Source organism: Podarcis bocagei, assembly GCF_964188305.1.
Source record: "Podarcis bocagei genome assembly, chromosome: 1".
Taxonomy (NCBI): Eukaryota; Metazoa; Chordata; class Lepidosauria; order Squamata; family Lacertidae; genus Podarcis; species Podarcis bocagei.
This window is the reverse complement of record NC_138125.1, coordinates 60,171,530-60,184,977: the sequence shown is the minus strand read 5'-3', so window position 1 is coordinate 60,184,977 and position 13,448 is coordinate 60,171,530. Positions and strand designations below refer to the sequence as shown.

Genomic DNA, 13,448 nt, shown 5'->3' with positions numbered 1-13,448 from the left:
TCTTTTGAACATTCATGGCAATTACAGAGACATGAATTATGGTCACATACTTTTTACAAAACAGAACTGATGGAAAATGTTCCCAGGCAATGCCACCACACAATACTTTAAGCAAAGCAAGAAATTTTGGCATGTCATGTTTCTCTGCATCTGAACAAGACCAAAAGGAATGAAAACACGAAAACACACATATATTGATAGATACACACACACATACACAGAGAGAGAAGAAAATGAAGATGTTGATAATTCTATTTTGATTCACAAATGAAGAACCACATCACCTTGGCGTACCCAACACAGCCCGAATACAAATAACTTGCTCTCTCAGATGAAACTCCCCCACCTCCCATATTTCTGAATGTGAAATTATTCTGTCCTCAGGCAAACCACTCACAACAGATGCCTTTCCTCTACTCGAAGACAGATCATACAGGGCCATTATCACCTCGGTTTTGTTTGGAGACAACCTAACTGTCCTCTGAGGCAGAACACACATTTTTCACTTGTCAAAAGTATACATGTGGCAAGTGATTCCTGTACCATCTTGCTATGGATCACTACTATCATGGCAGAGTCACATCCACCCACATACTAGGCTATTGACTATAGGCAAGTGAAGACTTTTTTGTTTCAACAGGCTTTGGGGAATGTTGCTGTTGTTTAGTCGTGTCCGACTCTTCGTGACTGCTTTTAATGAAAGGACCGGTGCCATGCTGTAATTATTTGTATGTTTTAAACAGAGTTTATATATGGATATAGTTTTAATTCTATTAATGTTTAATTGTTTTTCCATGATTGTTTTTTCCTATTTCCCACATTTGTTTTTAGCGATTCTTGTTTTTATCTGTAAGCTGTCTTTGAGTTACGTAAGGTAAAAGGGCGTGGCATGCATAAATGAATTAATGAATTAATATGAGAAGTTGCATTCTAAGTGCTACACCTGAAACAAACTGTTTCCAGCAATGCTCCTATGGTTAGTGTTACATGTCTTCCAATCACAGATGCATTGGAAACATTTCATAATAATGCCAAAAAAAAAGCGCCAAGACCTCCAATAAGAAATAAAATAGCTCTTTGCATGAAATGCAGATGTAATACTGGGCCAACGTATTGCAGATGCGACAATTTGTTTGCTGCAGTAATCTTCTCAAGATTGTGCTATTCTGACAGCAACATATTAGATTCACCTGTATCCACTCCCTATGTCAACATGCAGTTCACATCAGCCAACCTACAGGTGAGCCATGCAGAAGGTTAATGGCTATACCTTCTAGAAAGTTTTGGAATCTAGTCAGCTCTGCAACTGACTGTGAATCAAGTAGCCCAAATGCTTCAGTCTATAGGAAGACAGAGATCTTTGCCCTCAGAAACCATGAAAATCGTGGGGGTTTTCAAGTGCTGTAACAAGTGGATTTTCCAGGTTTTGTAGGGCCGTTGGGAAGAATATACTCTGTGGGGCCCATTTCACCAGGCACCATTCATTTGTCCTCTCCCTCTGGACCCAATTCACTGGGCGCACAGGGAATCAGAAGGTGCCACTGCAGCCCACGCCTGTCACTATCTGCATACTTTAAAAGATTAAGGCTGCATTCACACAATTATTTCAGTTTTCCCAAAGTTTCACTAACTTCTAATTTCTGCATTATATTTGAGCTTTCATGTGATGTAAAAGTCACTTCTGAAAATCAAGCAAAATATAATGCCCATTTCCTTGTTAAAATCAGTTTTCAATTCTGGAAACCTGGAAAACTGCAGGAGTTTTGCTCTATGAGTTTCCCTTATGCCTCCCATCTGAAGCAGCCTTTGGGTGGAGGGTCCTTCAATAGGTCATTTCTCCAAAATTTGTCCCTGTAACCTTTACATACACACACCCCCTCACTCTACAGTTGGGGCAAGCATTTCCTTTGCCTTGGATGCCACTGTGCAGATGCTACATCCAAAGGCCACAGCTGAAGGTTCACTGGCCACCATCCTCACTCATGAGGAGATAAGCCAATGGTGCTGAGGCAGCTTCATTGTGCCTGGCAAGAAGGAGCACTCTCTCTCTCTCTCTCTCTCTCTCTCTCTCTCTCTCTCTGTGTGTGTGTGTGTGTGTGAGAGAGAGAGAGAGAGAGAGAGAACTAGGTGTTGGGATAACAGTATGGGAGGGGGAGTTGCTGAGTGGGAGAGGAAAGGGCATGAAGTGACCAGCAGGTTGCACTAGCAGAGCAGAGGGGGGACACCTAGAAACAGTAAGAGGAAGGCAAAACCAAAGAACAAAGGAAACAAAATCCCAAAACAAAAAAATAACTAAGGAAAACCGTGAGGGGGAAAAGCAACCGGGAGGGGGTGATTTGGAGCAGGAAAGCATTTCCCAATTCAGTGGCAGATTTAAAGGTGCAAGAGGAACTTCTACATTTCACTGGGGAGCCTGACACAAGGCATCTTCCTTGACCTATTTCTTCATCAGTCCATTAAGTTCAACAGAACTACTTAGAAAGAAGCTTAGGATCATTATTATTTGGATCAGGAACATATTTCACATTGCCTGCTTTTTTCTTCAGAATAAAAGGAGCTGAGTTGAACATGTCATCAACATCACAAGCAGTTTGACCCTCACAGCTTGACCGGGGAGAGACCAGATATGTTTGGACTGAACAGCTTTCAGAATGGCCACTTTCACCTAAAAATGTTGTCTGTTCTTTCACATATCTTAACCAAGGAATGGTAATCACCTGCTAAAGGAACAGGTTATTGTTATATTATCACTATGGTGAAAACCTTCACAGAGACAGGAGAGGGGTCTACTTAAGATAAACCTCCAGAAGCAAGTGATGAACACAGCTGAATCCAGTTGGCTTCTGAAATGCCCTGGAGTAGCTAAGAGTTGGTGCCAATAGCTTGGCTATTGATGACTTCATTGACCTTTGGTTGACCCACGCCCTAGACTGAGTTGCTATGAGATGCCTTTTCCCAAGGCTTCAAGATTCCTGGCAGCATTCTCTGTGTTTAATGACTGGGTTTTTCACTGTAGTGACTGGCTTTTAAAAGGTCTCTTCTCTCTTGTCTAATCAGAGCAGAAAGACAACAGTTTATACAACCAGCAATTATCTGGAACCTGCCCTTCTCAAAGTTGGTAACCTAAATCCCTGCTCCCAAAACACGATGGGTGTGTGTAAGACAGAGAGCGAGAGAGCACATGGGGAAAATAGATGAAGCAATTTATTTCAACATTAGTTCAATCACAGTTATAAATTAGAGGAATGCTTTGAAATCAGGGCAGATTGCTCTATTTAGCTTTGCTCTATTTCCACATGCCAAGGCTGTTTCAACACTAAGGAAGCAACCATAAATAAGACACAGCTCTCCTGATCAGTCCAAAACCTACTTGGATGTTTAAACACCTGGGTACATTAATCTTATATGAAATTAAATGCAATGCTGCAAAACCACCAACAAAAAAAATCCATACATTCTATTCAGCTATTCTTATGAAACTATATTTACTCAACACAATACAGAGAAATAACTTATGTTCCCACAGCCTGCTGTAGCAAAGGGCAAACTAAACTGATTCAGCCGAATGCAGATTTTTCAAGTTTTTTAAAAAATGATCAGTTATAATAAGATGTTTCAGTGTTTCAAAATGCTTATTGAAGTATTTTTTTAACAACCAGAAAACACACAAAATTTGAAATAGAAGAATACCAAGTATAGCTCAAAAAAATAGTAAAGATCTTGAGCTAACAAGGCTGGGTGGGACTTGTGTTCAAAGCTCTATCTTCAAAATTCACCCACCCACCAGCCCTAACTCCCACTTTCCTTGTTCATAAAGAAGTACAGTGGTACCTCGCAAGACGAATGCCTCGCAAGATGAAAAACGCGCAAGACGAAAGAGTTTTCCATTTTTTGAGTCGTTCCGCAAGACGAATTTCCCTATGGGCTTGCTTTGCAAGACGAAACGTCTTGCGAGTTCTTGCGAGTTTGTTTCCTTTTTCTTAAAGCCGCTAAGCTGTTAATAGCCGCTAAGCCGTTAATAGCCGCTAAGCCGCTAAGAGCCGCTAAGCCGCTAAGAGCCGCTAAGCCGCTAAGCCGCTAATAGCCGTGCTTTGCAAGACGAAAAAACCACAAGACGAAGAGACTCGCGGAACGGATTAATTTCGTCTTGCGAGGCACCACTGTATAAATTTCTCTTACTTTTAGTGTTTGGGTCTACAGATCAGTCAAAGGAACAATGTGCTCCTCTCTCCTTCTGTGTTCTCCAACCCATACACAATTAAACACCATACAGAATTAAACAGTACATATATGTTTGTACATGCAATAGTAAACATACAATAAGAGTACTCAGCTACAACATTTCTAGTGCATATTTCAACAAAGCAAAAGGCCAATACTGAAAATATTCAGGTATTAGTCCATTGCAGAGTTTTAGAAATCAAAAACCACTTTCAATACAGCCTAGAAACTCATTGAAATCCAGGGCAGGTGCTGTGTGAATTTTGTTTTTTTGAGGGGGGGAACATTCTTGTATGTGGGTCCCACCTACAGCCTGAAGTGGTAGAGTTGCCTCAGTGAGAATTATGCTATCGGTTCCATATTTCCCCACAACCATATGCCTCTAAAAACCTTAAGGATACTCTGTATTACAGAACAAATATATATATGAAACACAGCAGTTTTCATAGCTCCATATAGATGCAGCTTCAGTTATTACAGCATTGTCTCTCTCTACCCCCAGTTGCAAACATTTACTTTAAAAGAATGGCTAATTCAGTTCTGTTAAAACATTTTAGATCAGTTACCACTGCTTTTTATGTATACAGTACATGGAAAAATCTAAGAATGCTTCTAAGAGGAACCACCTAGTATTGACATGCTTCTGTTTTGTACATAAACAATGCCACCTAGTGATCATCTACAAAACTGAACTGTTTGGGGAAAATAATGCACTTCTAATTGTTCCTGCTAAGCATTTGATGCAGCAGACTATGGCCTACAAAATCTTGTGAAACAATAAATTTTAGAAGGACTCTATTGTTTTAAGTATAGGAATAGCTGCTATGTAATTCACAGGCTGCTAATGTACAGTATTTTGGAAAATTGGAGAGGACACTTAAACAGGGAACAGCAGCTGGTGCCCCTGAGTGCCTTAAAGACAATAAGGAGACTTAGATTGAAATCCTATACACACCTACATTTTCTGTTGTCAGTTTGTCTACTAATATGCATCCTCTACAAAGCCCTGGATCTAACATGCCCTGGGCCCAAGGCCATGGGGCAAAAATGGTGGCCATGCTAATTGGTATTTGAATAAATTTGAATACATATTTGAATAAATGACCCTCTTTTTCTAGGGCATGGAGGGAGGGGAATCTTCTGAGATATTTTGGCTTGGTTCTAAATATTCTTCTGCTTAAATTTCTACTTAGCTGATATAGAAGGACCAAATGATTATGTGAGAAGTAAGTGATTTGATCTCCCAGCTTTTTGTTTTGTTTTGTTACTACAATGCAGCTCAGATCCTGAAGCTGAGGCTCCAATACTTTGGCCACCTTATGAAAAGAATGAAGCAGAGATCGTTTGAATCAGCAAATAAATGTGGAAAGTTGTTAGCTTGGCAATTGAAAAAAAGACAAAAGCTAAACACGGTTACAAACTTGGAGATTCAAGGAAAAATAGTTCAGAAACCAGAAGAAATAAGAAAGTGCTTCCACAGATATTTCAAAGAACTTTATGCACAGGGGCCTCAGAAAGAATCGGAAATAGACCAATTCTTGAGGACAAATGGACTATCCAAAATAAGTCAAGATAAAAGATCAATGCTCAACAGTAAAATAACTCAACAGGAAATTGAAGGTGCCATCCAAAATTTGCAACTTGGCAAATCTCCAGGCCCAGATGGTCTCACCTCCAAATATTATAAGACTCTGAAGGATTGTTTGACACAACCGTTGTTGGAGGTTTGCAACCAGATTATGGAGGGGAGAAGGGCACCGGAAACGTGGAAAGAAGCATTCATCACATTGATTCCCAAGTCAGAGAAGGAAAAGACTCAGCTTAAGAACTACCGTCCCATCTCACTCCTGAATGTGGATTACAAATTATTTGCAGACATTTTAGCAAGTAGACTTAAAAACGTATTAAATGAAGTAATTCACAAGGACCAAGCAGGCTTTCTCCCTGGTAGACACATGTCTGATAATACCAGGAATATTATTGACATATTGGAGCTGTTGCGAATTAGAAACACAAGGGCTGCTTTAATCTTTATTGATGCGGAGAAAGCATTTGACAACATTTCTTGGATGTTTATGAAGAAAAACTTGAAGGGGATGGGAGTGGGACGGGGGTTTGAAAATGGACTAGAAGCAATTTATTCAGAGCAAAAAGCCAAGTTGATAGTGAACAATGTGGTGTCGGATGAACTTCTAATTGAAAAAGGGACACGACAGGGGTGCCCTTTATCCCCTCTGCTATTTATTTCTGTTCTGGAGGTATTGCTGAATATGATTAGGGAGGACCAGCTGGTGCAAGGTATAGAGGTCGGAGCGAAACAATACAAACTGAAAGCCTTTGCAGATGACCTAGTCTTGACAGTACAGGAGCCAGTATCTAGCACAAAAAGAGTTTTGGAACTTATTTTGGAGTTTGGTCGGGTGGCGGGATTTAAGTTAAACAAACAAAAAACTAAGGTTTTGGTTAAAAATCTGACACCTACAGAGATAGAGGGGTATCAGAAAGAGACAGAGCTAAGTGTGGTTAAAAAAGTGAAATACCTGGGGGTATACTTGTCCACTAAAAATTTAAACCTTTTTAAAGATAACTATGAAAAATGTTGGTTGGAAATTAAAAAAGACTTGGATATTTGGTCAAGATTGAAACTTACCTTGTCAGGCCGAATCGCAGCTATTAAGATGTGTGTTTTGCCTAAAATGCTATTCTTATTTCAGACCCTTCAGGTCGTGGACAGAATGGAATGTTTTGGAAAATGGCAGAAGGATATTTCTAAGTTTGTCTGGCAGGGCAAAAAGCCCCGAATAAAATTTAAAATACTAACCGACTCAAAAGAAAGAGGGGGGTTTGCCCTGCCGGACCTAAGGTTGTACTATGAAGCTGCAGCCTTCTGCTGGTTGAAGGATTGGTTTCTGTTGGAAAACACCGATGTCCTAGATCTGGAAGGGTTTGATAATGTGTATGGTTGGCATGCATACTTGTGGTATGACAAGGCGAAGGTTCATAAATTGTTCAAAAACCATATTGTCAGAAAATCAATTTTTGCCGTCTGGATGAAGTACAAGGACTTATTAGAAAGCAAGACCCCGAGGTGGTTATCACCTGTGGAAGCCAAGATTTCTAAAAAAAAGCCCAATATGGAGGCCTACTGGCCAAAATATTGGGAACTGATTGAAAGAGTTGGAGATAACTGGAAGCTCCAAAGCCAGGACAAATTAAAAGGTAAGGTGCGAGATTGGTTACATTATGCTCAAATTCAAGAGGTATTCAAAATGGACAAAAAAGTGGGTTTCCAGTTGGAGAAATCGAAACTGGAGACGGAGTTACTAGAACCAAAGACTAAGGTACTTTCGAGGATGTATGACTTGCTGCTTAAATGGAACACACAGGATGAGACAGTTAAATCTGCTATGATAAAATGGGCACAGGATGTAGGACACAACATTATGTCTGAGGACTGGGAAAGGTTATGGAACACCGGTATGAAATTCACGGCATGTAGTGCCTTGAAAGAGAACATTATGAAAATGGTATACCGGTGGTACATGACCCCAGTCAAGTTGGCTAAAATATATCATCTTTCTGATAATAAGTGTTGGAAATGTAAGGAGGCAGAAGGGACATTCTTTCACCTCTGGTGGACCTGCCCGAAAGTAAAGGCCTTTTGGGAAATGATACATAATGAGCTGAAAAAGGTATTCAGATATACCTTTTCTAAGAAACCAGAGGCCTTTCTTCTGGGCATGGTGGACCGGAAGGTGCCAAAGAAGGATAGAACCTTGTTTATGTATGCAACCACTGCAGCTAGGATTCTTATCGCAAAGTTCTGGAAGACACCAGATTTACCCACACTGGAGGACTGGCAGACGCAGCTGATGGACTACATGGAGTTGGCAGAAATGACTGGCAGAATTCGAGATCTGAGCGAAGAAACAATGGAGGAGGACTGGAAAAAATTTAAGGACTATTTGCAAAAACATTATAAGTTGTTTGAATGTTAAGATTGCGCACGATTAAGATACGTTATGCTTCTGCAATTTATTTTAAGTAAATGATAAAGTAAGTATTGATGGAAAAAAAAATGAGACATTAGAAACAAAATATTATGTTTATTAAGAGTGTCAAAACTAAATTACAAATTTTTGAAATTGGTAACATAATAAATACAAAGGTATAATAAGTTGGGAAATAAGATAATAAATTGCTGAATTGGTTAGAATGATGAATGCAATGCTGAGAGGATGTGAGGAGGTCCAAAAAGATGTCGAAAAAATTTTATAATGATTTTTTCTTTTTTCTCTGTTTTTCTTTATATATATAGAAAATGTTTCTTGTATATTGCTGTTTAAACAAATGTGTTCACCTATGGAAAGAAACGCAATAAAAAATTTTTATAAAAAAAAAAAATGAAAAGAGACAACTCCCTGGAAAAGACCCTGATGCTGGGAAAGATGGAGGGCACAAGGAGAAGGGGACGACAGAGGACGAGATGGTTGGACAGTGTTCTCGAAGCTACTAACAGGAGTTTGACCAAACTGCAGGAGGCAGTGGAAGACAGGAGTGCCTGGCGTGCTCTGGTCCATGGGGTCACAAAGAGTCGGACACGACTAAACAACTAAACAACACCAACAACAATGCAGCTGCAAAGGTTTGATAATTTGCCCATAGTATTGGTGTTTGGGGAGGTGAGCTAAATTCTGTCTCCCTGTACGTTTTCCTGATCTAGATGGACATCTCCCAACTCTTGTATTCCTTTCCCTCCATAGAGCCAGTGAGCACACTTTCTTCTACTGCAGTGGAACAGCTGTTACACACTACTCCAAAGAGTTCCAGAGGGGAAATCGTTTATTGTGCCACTATCAGAGGCATTCAACTCTGTTTCTGTTACCCAGGCATTGTTTCTGTTACCCAGCAGCCCCCAACAACCCCCAGGCTTAATTAACCATGTCTTAGTGAAAGAAGCTATAAATCAGGCTTCCTCAACCTCGGCCCTCCAGATGTTTTGAAACTACAATTCCCATCATCCCTGACCACTGGTCCTGCTAGCTAGGGATCATGGGAGTTGTAGGCCAAAAACATCTGGAAGGCCAAGGTTGAGGAAGCCTGCTGTAAATCATCCCAACAAAGGTAGGTAGGTTTGATTTGTCATCTGATCCTCAGCTAAACTTTAGTCACTTATCAAACTTTACCTTTAACATCTTAGTGTGGAAAGCTTCAGGATGAGACTCCTAGGTTCATCAAGATGCTTTCCCCAAAGTGAAGTTACTGGTCCTGCTTTTTCAGTGCTGTGTTTTTCCTCAGCTGCACAAGGTTTCTGAAGGTCTATATCCCCACTAGTGTAAGGTTTAGCATCTCCCATCTAGACATTTGGCACTCAGCTGAAAGGAAAAAATGAGACGTCGCTGTCTGCCAGGGTAAGGGAGAAATTCTTCTTAACCATTCCTATCCTTCCTTGGCAAAACCACTGGAATATAAAGCAGCAGGATTGCCACTGGGAACAGAGCCCTGAGGTACAATGAATTAACAAGATTCAGTTGCAGACCAAACAATGTGAATTTCTAACTTCTGTGTTTTTTCTTTAAGGTAGATGTAATTTGTTTTACAGTTATGCTATATAAGCGTAACTCATCTGAGATGCCCTCTGATTACAGAGAGCAATTTAAATAAGAACTGTAACTCCTGAGCTGCCCAGAGTGTGGCTAGGGAAACCCAGCCAGATGGACCGGATAGAAATAAATTATTATTATTATTATTATTATTATTATTATTATTATTATTATTATTATTATTATTATTAGTTATGTAGCCCAATCCACCTTGGATGATGAACCACTACCACTATACCAGGCTTTAGTTTAGATTCTTGCATTGAAGGGGGTTGGACCAGATTATCCTCAGGATCCCTTCCAAGTTCGTAATACTGTACACAGTCTCAGTAGGGCTGCAGCATGGTGCATCCTCATATCAGACACCACTACAAGTATGGTAAGATTTTGACTTCTCTATATCCCCATCTCTTTTCCCTGTTGTCAGTTTCTGTAAAGATTTTGACATGGAAGTTTTGAAATCATACTTAAATAATTGTCTACAGATGTGAAGAGTACAGACGGGTAGGTATAAGAAAATCTGTCATGCTTGTTGCTGAATCTCTTAAACAAAGCAGCATATTTGTGGCTCTAGGATAACTGTGTTCTCAAAGCTCACAGTGTTGCATGAATCATAAGTATTAATTATGGCCACATGGAAATATATATGTAGTTAAGTGATTGTATATAGCCACAACAAAGGAAGTTTTATGCAGGTCCTTAGTGCGTCTACTTATGCACCATACAGATGTTATTTGGCTGGTGCTTATCACAAGTCTGTAAGTATGGATAGTTTCATCCTATTCAAGCATTTCACACTATGGAGCAGTTTATACAGAATATTTCTAAAATGTATGACACAGCATCACTTGCTCCCAAAGGAAGGTATTTACTGCTGAAGCAATGGTTGTACGCAGAATGCGTCTGTATGCGCATGACAAGTTAGTCTACAATATTTCTGTAGGACAGAAGGAGGGATAATTTACTGAACCAAAGCAATATTGTACCTTTCCCTCAAAAACAATAGAGGTGACTAAAGAAAACATCTTACAACTGTTCCTATCATTGCCAGTACTAGTTCACATTCCTTAGTGTTGTTAATTTTGCTTAAATGGCAATTTGGAGGTTTCTGCTCAGGTGACGTGAACCATTTGTAGCAATTTAAAAGAACTTCAATAGCCCCAGCAGGTTCCATTTGTAATTCTCACTACTGTGACAAGCCCACGTATGGCCTGCACCACACTTCAGCCTGTGTGTGGAGATTCAATGTGGCTGAACATTCGTTCATACCAAAGCCAAAACCCTTCACACAGATGTACAGAATAAGACTAGACTGGACCCCTTCTCTACAACACCTAGTTTTCTAGAGGATCCCAGTAGCAGTTTGTGGGAGCATCTGGGCATTCAGCCAAGTCCTATTTCAGTTAAGGTTCAAAAAGAAGTGATGGGAAAGGCTACACCTTAGGAAACCTGTGTTGTATCCACATAGCTCTTGGAGGGCTATGTCACATCAGGACCTGCACCATGTTTTCGACTTGATAGTTACACACATTTAGCTAGAAAATATTTTATTATTTTTCTAAAGGAAAGAGTCTGGGCTCCATTTAAATAATGATCTAGGTGAAATAATGAACTGTTGTGCTAGAGAAATGCTGAATTCTGTAATGTTATCTGAAACTCTCAGAGTACATTCAAACAACGTAGAAGCTTTTATACACTGCAGAGACCATAGTGTGAATTCTCATAATTTATGGAGGTTTTTTCACACTTCTCAGCTGACATCCTTTTAATAGCCCCAGAAGGTGGTATTTAATCACTAGTTCCTTCACTGTTCCTCCTAATTTATTTTCCAGGTTTCGTTAATAGATTTAGTCCAAGGTAATACTGACAGATTGCTTGAAAACAATTACCTGACTTTGCATTTTCTTCCAAAGCAGAAAACAAATAACAGCCATGTGATTAACTTTAATCATAGGCTACTTTTAATCCACATCTGATGCGTTTTTCATAATTCTGTCTCATTTAGGAATTATTCCAAGTCTCAATTTGTTTCCTAAAATAAAAAAATATTAATTCCTATATCCACTAACAACTACTTCTGTTTAACATTAGAACAAGTGTCAAAGCCAAATACCATTATTTATGATATGTGGGAAATACGAATGTAGAGTAAGCACAATCCCAATTGCGGAGTACTTGTGACATATTTGGAGGGCAAAGGGCATTATCTTTTAAACAACAACAACAACCTAAAAGCAAAAACAAACAGCAGCGAAGAACATTTTAACAATATTAAAACATTTACTCCTTATCCAAAATTCTATAAATTCAAGGATGCATTCCAAATTCCCTGTCATTTGTAGGCAAGTAAATATGTCAAACTCAGTTTAAGGCTCATTTTCACTACACCAACTAACATCATTATACTCTCCACAATACAGCCAAAATGATGCAATTATAAAGTTATATAATTCTCTCCAATTTAAATCAATAGAACGAAAGGTACATCAATTTGGCCAGAACCCTTTACATAGCGCATGTATCAAATACCCAACAAAAGATACATATGAATATTATACTACAGAAAAAAAAATCACACATTTTATTACTTCTGTTGTAGATGTTTAACCAAAGCTTTGTTTTCACATACTAGTATGGGGTGGGGGAGCACAACCCAAATTTATAGCTGTATCTTTCTTTAAAAAAATAGCTACTCCTTCCCTGAGGGCTAAGCAGCCAGTATGAGACAAACTCTTATCGTCAATTAATTATGGGGGGGGGGGAATGAACATGGAAAAATAATAGGCATTTTACATCATTTGACATGGGTTACAACTGAATATCACCATCTTACCTGGTTTGCTTTCATTTGGTTTACACTGCACTTCCTCAACACATTCTGCAGGAAACCATCCAACATGACCTCGAGTGGTGCCTTCCCAGAATCCACCCTCGCCAATGCTCAAAACTAGGCATAAAATAAGAAAACGCCATTAGGTGTTTACTTCTGCATAAGTTTATTTTATACACAAGCTTAAATGCAAAGTCCCATTTAACAAGAAGTAGGCCACATTCAATTGCACCTATTGGAACCTATCATTTCCACTGTCTGTATGTTGGAATAAAAACTTAACAGAACATGATTAGCAGTTGTAAAAATGTATAAAATTCAGAATGAACAAAAGAAAACCTCATCTGATTAAGAACTAGCACACAGGGCAACTGTTAGCAGGTAACATGAAAAGAACTCTAAAGTGGTGCAGAATGAGCTTCTGAGCAACCTCACAGCCTAAGCATTTCCCCAAAATGAACAGTACTCAATATTCTGCTATACTTAGAACATAACATTTGGGTAAGGAAAAATAGTACATTCTCACTCTTCAGTGAATCCTGAAGATGGAATCCAGAAAATCAGTTAATGCACAATAGATCTGGAAGAAACTTACAGTTACTCCTTTCTTGGGGGCTAAGCTATACCATGGGTAGGCAAACTAAGGCCCGGGGGCCGGATCCAGCCCAATTGCTTTCTAAATCTGGCCTGCGGATGGTCCAGGAATCAGCATGTTTTTACATGAGTAGAATGTGTGCTTTTATTTAAAATGCATCTCTGGGTTATTTGTGGGGCATAGGAATTTGTTCATTTGC

The 13,448-nt window shown here is 39.4% G+C and overlaps 1 protein-coding gene across 6 annotated transcripts in view; it reads right to left on the bottom strand.

Moving 5' to 3' along the window:
* SHANK2 (SH3 and multiple ankyrin repeat domains 2) overlaps positions 1-13,448 on the bottom strand; it is a 358,950-nt gene that overhangs the window by 195,618 nt on the left and 149,884 nt on the right. For all 6 annotated transcript variants that reach the window (XM_081163208.1, XM_081163210.1, XM_081163205.1 and 3 more), the window contains one exon: positions 12,658-12,771. In XM_081163208.1, the coding sequence (XP_081019334.1) occupies positions 12,658-12,771 (114 nt within the window). The remainder of the gene's footprint in view (positions 1-12,657; positions 12,772-13,448) is intronic.